We start from the raw sequence: 7,228 nt of genomic DNA on the forward strand, positions 1-7,228 counted from the left end.
AATGTTTGTTATCTTGAAATAATACAAATACATCTCCTAATTAAAGCAGTTTAGGAAGTACAAAATATCTAGTATTTTTTAAATAACTTTTTATTACTATAGATTTACAAAATTAGTGTAGATAATCACTAATAATAGGCCATGGAATTGGTATACTCTTTGAATAAGAAGCAGCAAAAAATATTATGTGCTTTCAATAATTTTTTTACAAAAACAACCGGTTTTCAATTTTTCTTGGAAATTCTGAATTCTTCTCATCAATCTAGTTAAGCGCGTAACGTTTGTTTCCTTTGGTATAATTTCATTATCATCAAGGGTTAGCTCATACGATGATGTCGCCTCGTCTGGAGCTTGGACATTTATAAATATAGCCGCCTGACATAAACAAACAATATTAATATGTAACTATACATTTTATATTTTTATTGCAACTATTATTTTTATCATTAAAAATAAATAACCACCAATCAAATTCAAAATTATATTTAATTCCTTTTTTTTAAATTATTATTTAAAGGAACTATTTTTGTCGTTCATGTTCCTCGAAATATTAAGTCTACATAAGGAAATACTTTATTATTTTTTAATAATGCCTAAACAATATATGTGATATTATGTCATATACCTTTCATATTTTTAGCATATAATTAACTTATTAAGTAATTTTGGACAAATAATATCATACTTATTACCTCTTTATACATGTCAACGGCTTCTTCGACTTTTGTCTTTAAACGAGTTAATTCGTCTTCGATTTCCAGTAATTTAGGAACAAGTCTATCGTCTCGATTCCTCGAGTATTGTTCGTACAATTTGCTGTATTTCCTAAGAAAAAAAAAAAAAAGGTTTTTTGCAGGAGTTAATTTAGACTGTTACTTGGCCTGTTTTAAATAAATACAAACGAACAAATATTGTTCAGACTCTCTTTCCGTGTCCCCTAAACAGATAAGGTAAGCAATAGGAGAATAAATGTTTACTGACTTAGTTAGCGTAACGCATTCGGCGGTCATGGACATCATGGTAAGTTTGAGCTCTTGAATTCGCTGGGATAACGTCTCGAAGTGCTGTACGGTTTTCTCTTTGACGTACGGATTATTTACTTTGTCTAAAGACTTTTGTTTGCGTTTAAAATGTTGCTTTATGTACGGACCCATGACCTGTTGATAGCTGTCCATAAACCGAGTGGAGCAATTACACGAGCTCTTATTGTGCGCGCACTAAACAGATAATTTCGCATCAAGAAACTAACAGCACGATTAAGAACTTATTTTTTAATGTTATGATGAACCTAATCATTTAAGCTAATAAATAATTAGAGATACCGTATGTATCTTAAATGTGAATTTTCACTAAGAAGTACAGTAATATTTACTATGTTTATTTAGAAAAAGTAAAGAGGTTTTCTCTTAAAGTAAACACTATATTTTCTGAAATTTAAATATCACAAGAAAAAACGTGTTTCTAAACGACGTTAATAAATAAAAATACAATTGTAGGTTTATGGTCTCCCTGTACGGTTAAAGATAATAACTGTATTAAGAAACACTGGATTTGTAATCCAACTCTTTCTTTAGCTAGGAAACATTAACTTTTGGGAGACATTTACATTTGGGAGGATGTGTACATTTGAAATTTCCTATTTCCCAACAACTCAAATTGCAAACATCTCTATATTTGTGACTAAAAAACGAACGATGCACATTATCTTTAGACTATAACTAAATTAATTAAAAAATATCATAGAATTAATAACACGGTCAACATTTTCATTTTTTTTTTTTTTAAGTTCAATAACTATTATTCAAATGTTTTTCGGCATTTTAACAAATGCAAATTGCTATTTTAAATACCTATATAGTTATCGACTTTATGTGTCTTCACCTTCACAGTACTTTAAACAAATTAAAATTAGTAACAAATTAAATTATAGTAGTAAAACGTTTGATTGTTTAATAGTCATTTTAAATTTTAACTCCTAAGTATTGTCGGAGATTATTTATCGAGTACATTATGTTAAGTTGTATTTATTTACTATTAACCCATTTTTAGTAAATAAAAAGCAAAGAAGAGAAAATCTGCTATTGGCTATTACTCACATTAGATTTATCGTCGTCAGCATCGGTTTGTCTTACGGCCCATGGATCACGCGGGGTTCCGTCATACGTCTGATCTTCGTCTTGTGAGTCTGTCCCATATTCAGACATGGCAGGGCAATATGGCTGGGAATCTGAGAATTGTGATCCACAAGCCCCGTTGTTGTTCTTGTTGAACAGTTTGGATTCTGTGAGGAAATTGTTCGACTCTGTCCACTCTTGATCTGCATCGAACCTTCGTTCTCGAAATTGCTAAACGTGGGAGTAATAAATAATCATGAGCAGATTGCTAAGCTCAGGAGTACAACAATTATCCTAAAGGTATATATAGTCATCAAACACGACAAATGTCATTTGCTATTTATCTATTAATGATAATGTTGGACATTTTAAGACGTATAAGACAGAATTCTAACTACTTCTTGCAAGAAGCAATGAAATATTTTGTCACATTTGAACTAGAGGAACGTATCAACCAAACATTTTTTTTTTTGTAGAATTTAGTGTTAGAACGATGGAACTCTTTAGAATACTGGAAGAAAATTATTAGAATTAAAGAAACGTACATCCGTGACTAGTAATTATACTTATTAATTTATAAATATTAGGGTGAAATTAAAACATTGTTACTAAGCTAAGAGTGTAATAATTTTCATTAGAGTTGAAACTAAATGCTAAATCTAATAAATTTTGTACAAACGTACCTAAGTTAAATAAAAAAAAATCGAAATTTGCCTCGCCTGAAAAATGTGCACTTGGTTGATACGTTCCTCAAATTCTAAAGCGACGCTGTCGGTTGCATTTTTTAAATGTAATCGGTTAGCCGACCAAACGGCAAACAGTTTCCTCGTTTACGTTCATGTTTAAACTTACCTTGACCATTGACAGTGCGGTTTGTATGTTCAAGCCTATGTGATAACTTTTACTTGGCGAACCTGTGCATACGAACGGAATTTTGCTAAACACATTTTTGACATCTTGATCCGTGAGTTGGTTTTGCTTAGAGTCCTTGGAAAATGTATAATTAATTAATTAATTCGTAATTTAACAAAAATGTCTTAGTGACCGCTTATGATGGTACATTTTAAGACCCCAGTACATTAATTAAGAATTTTATCTAGGTATGCAATTTGTGTTAAACACTATATGATATTTTAGTTTGCTGAAAGTATATTTCCATACATAGCAATAAAATATTTCTAGAATATTTAAGTGATTATAATTATCAATATTGTCAAAAAGTTTTTAGATCTTATTTTAGTAGTAAATCAAACGTTGCAACAACAGAAATATTTGAATAGTATTACATAAATGCACTGAACTCAATATATGGAACGCGTATTCTGATTGAAAAATGTCCCCACCTGGGAGGCACCCATTTTGTGTACAATTCCATAGGAAGTAAAAATGCTATGTCACTTTTCCATTATATGTATTAAAATGTTAGGGGCGATAGATGTTTTTCTCCCCTACCTTTTATACAGAAGACAGGTCATAATATGAAAAAATATAATACAAAAAAAGCAGTTAAGTCCAAGCCAAGCACAGTATAAACCAGCGTAGTAAGAAAGAATTAAAGTTAGGTGTAGGGTTTAGTGTTAACAAATTAGCATCAACGCGTTTATTTAAAAGTGATTTTATCCGAGAGGACTAGTAGGTATATTAGGGTCTAGGCATAATGTCATCAAAGCATAGAGGGGACGGAGAGGTCACAGGTCTACAGGAATTGTAACTACTGATAAATTTTCAACTTAAAGGTCATAAAATTACGGCTAAATAACCCAAAAAACAAAAAAACTTGCACCCCCCCCCCCTAAGAGATGGGAAATGGGTATAGTTTAAATTTGAGATTATTGACGTGGGAGGGCATACTAAATAAATATTCTTTATGAATTTCGACTCGAACTGACCATTTTTCTCCAAATTATAGCCAGTAAAAGTTCTAACTTTAAAAATCGTATGGTTTTTTTCAAATTTTAACTGTGAAAAAGTAAATATTTTCAACGTTTAACAACCCCCCCCCCCCCACAAAGTACCAACTAGATGAAATTTGTGATTTATAAAGTTCCTACTCTAAGGAATTGGTCCAGTATTAAAAAAGTTTTGATCAGTTGGTAAATGCAATGCATTCAAAGTTTAACATGTCATTTTGAAATTATATTTTCACGTATTGTGACTTAGATAAAATAGGAATCTTGAGTTGTAACTATAATCGGGAATTTTTTTATTAATGTAGTGGTAATGATGCGGCGCATCTTTCGAATAACATAACTTATTTACCTTTTTACTTGATTTACATCCGGATCCATAAATTCTGCGCCTCGAAGCTATTCTTTCCAATTTATTACAGCAATCTCAACATGAAAAACGATATTTTAAAAAGTAATAAAACTAAGGAACGGTATATGGAGACAAGGATATTGTTTAAATTTAAATTTATCATATCGAGGTCAATACAAAAAAAATGACACAAGGTGTATAGAATTTTCAAAATAATAAGTAATTTATCATAATTTTAAACTGTTGTTTGTGACTGTTTCGATATTTAATATTTACTCACCAGTATAGCTTAGTAGACCATTATCCATCATCATATAATTCATAAGCAAAAACGTTAAAACAAATTAAATGAAAGTGTACATTTAGAAACTAAACAAAGAAAAGTTGTTTGGTAGTGAGAGATTATAAACAAAATTTGTTGCCAACGAAACACATTGAAAAAGTGCTGATAAATAATTATAACATAGAACTAATATTAGGTATTTAAATAGCTGAGTTTATACTAGGATATGCCTGTATGGATAAAATTAATTATTATTGATCTAGTGTATATTTAAATAACCTTATAAAAATAATTGTTTAAAAAAATGTATATTAATTGAAGCGATAAAAGCCGAATGGTCACAAGAAACATTTGTTTAAAACAATGGGCCGTTTTTCTATTTTTGTTAGTTTTATAATTTTTCAATAATTATTATAATATCGGTATAATAAAACTTATTGGATATTTTATAACCATTTTTTTTTTTACTTTAATGTTTGATTCTCAACACCTTAATTATTACATGAGTTTCATTATTTGGGAGTGATTCACAACGAGGAGTCAAGCGAAGGATTTTTTTAGTAAGGGCCCATCGCATTTTTCTACGGTAATGGATGAGCTTATAAGTATGAGGCATACCTAAGAAGCCGACACGGATTACCCCTCGATTACATAATTACACGTAACTAGTACAGTGGCTAATATTGATAACGATGTGTTTTTTAATTGTTTTTATTTTTACTTGAATACATTCGGTACGAACACTACAACATTCAATACCGTTTTTGTGTATATGGGGGATGTAGCACGTCGCACAGATCGAGACGACCACGTCTTAGTGTCATTCGATAGATCGGTCCAAGGTACTTCAAATGTACTTTATCAGAATTGCATCACACGTGATGTTCCAACCAATATTGTCGTTTCAATAATCACAACAAGACGCATTCACTTAAATACGTCTAGACCCACGATATATCCCTTATTACTGAACCGATTTTTTCATGTAGCACGTCTAAAAATCAGTAATTGCACCTAAAATATACTTTGCCTTCAAATTCGAGAAAAAACGTTAAAAAAAATGTATATATTTTAAAACTGAAAACCACGTGGGTGAAATTCAGCATACCTTGTGGTATTAATATTATTATTGGTATTAATATTCGAATAGTAATCGAATAATTCGAATAGTAATCAAATAATTCGAATATTCAAATTTTTGAATGAAAAAACTAAAAGGAACTTCTTAATCTAAGCGGTAATATTTATTTTGTCAAATTTATGTTTTTTTGTAATTATATATCTACATAAATTGTTAAAATCTTATTTGTTGTAATAATATTTATTTTGTCAAAAGAATAATTCGTTATAATTATATTTATTTTGTTAAAAAATTATTAAAAATAGATCAAGGACACCTTAGTTGTCTCTTAATTATTTTTTTTTAATCTAATTAATCCTGCAAAGAAAATGATAAAATATTCGAACATTCGAATAATCAGATCGAATATTCGAATAACCCTTCGGATATTCGAATAAAAAATTCGAACATTCGTTATTCGAATAACGAATATTCGTGCGAATAAAGTATTCGAATATTCGAATTTTTTTTATTCGAATAGTCCCACCACTAGTACAAACTAGTGACTTCCTATTTATTGCCGACAAAATAACTTTTAAATAAGTTAATTAAAAAAATCAGTGATACTGGTGAATGTGGCGGGTCTTATTGTTTTAGAAGACACCTACTTTTAATTTTTAATGAAAAACTTAGGGGTTAGGGGTAGTCAGGATTTTCAAAAATTCGATTTTTTTATTTGTATTTTCTTTAAGTATGATGTCTCGAAAATATTATCTGAAAATTTCAAGTTAATCAAAGGAATAGATGACTCGATGTAAGTAATTAAATAATTTATTTTTCTATACATAAATCGGTACTGCTGTCAAAACAAAACTAACGGCAATCAGCGAGGAGCGGTAAAGCCATTGTAGTACGGCATATTAATTTAAAAATAGATCGACTTGGTGACTGGTGTTATCGCAAAATCGTAGAATATAGCAGGTAATATCATATATCTTTGTATGTGTACTGTGTCAAACCCCAGTAATAACCGGTTGTAAATAAAATGTGGCGCCTCGGATGCCGTGATCACTATTTCAATGAAATAAAAATGGACAATTTTCAATGGAAAAATAATTAAATGTTCATGGTAAATACAATAACGACCCTCTCTCGATAACTTGCATGAACAAAATTTCAGTCACAATTAATTATTACAAATGGAATATTTGATATTACTTTTTTTGTGAACGGTGGGGGGGGGGGTCTCTTTAAATATATATTATAATTTGGCAGACACGCCGAACGAACTGTTTGCATCATATACTCGGGCAGTGTACCCGTCGTACGTTTCTTACCTGAATCACAATTTCAGTAAATGTGACTGGGATACATTCATGCTCCATGCGACCAGTGACGGGTAAACAATTTTTTTTTGTAAGACATCAAATTATTCCCAAACACAGATTTGTGGGATGACTGCTTTCTGTACAACGATATTGATTTGTGAGTGCTGGATGTTAAAAAATATAA

At 30.3% G+C, this 7,228-nt stretch overlaps 1 protein-coding gene across 1 annotated transcript; it reads right to left on the minus strand.

Annotated features, from left to right (window-relative positions):
* Window positions 1-163: 163 nt before the first annotated feature.
* LOC126844767 (uncharacterized) lies at window positions 164-4,743 on the minus strand. Its single transcript, XM_050583167.1, has 7 exons — window positions 4,654-4,743; window positions 4,374-4,447; window positions 2,967-3,101; window positions 2,097-2,345; window positions 982-1,217; window positions 693-825; window positions 164-375 (listed from the first exon to the last, which is right to left on the minus strand). Exons 1-7 carry the CDS (start codon window positions 4,694-4,696, stop codon window positions 184-186), a joined length of 1,062 nt encoding a protein of 353 aa, XP_050439124.1. The 5' UTR covers window positions 4,697-4,743; the 3' UTR covers window positions 164-183.
* Window positions 4,744-7,228: the final 2,485 nt, after the last annotated feature.

Source organism: Adelges cooleyi, unplaced genomic scaffold (assembly GCF_023614345.1).
Source record: "Adelges cooleyi isolate 19-005CV unplaced genomic scaffold, UGA_ACOO_1.1 ACOO_flye_CR_arks_rails_tigmint_CR_PRNA_651, whole genome shotgun sequence".
Taxonomy (NCBI): domain Eukaryota; kingdom Metazoa; phylum Arthropoda; class Insecta; order Hemiptera; family Adelgidae; genus Adelges; species Adelges cooleyi.

Coding starts and splice junctions, on each gene's coding strand:
- LOC126844767 (XM_050583167.1), bottom strand. CDS start 4,696: ATGAATTATATGATGATGGATAATGGTCTACTAAGCTATACTG. Junction 4,448..4,653: donor TGGTCTACTAAGCTATACTG/GTGAGTAAATAT, acceptor TTTCATGTTGAG/ATTGCTGTAATAAATTGGAA. Junction 1,218..2,096: donor CTGACGACGATAAATCTAAT/GTGAGTAATAGC, acceptor TTATCTGTTTAG/TGCGCGCACAATAAGAGCTC.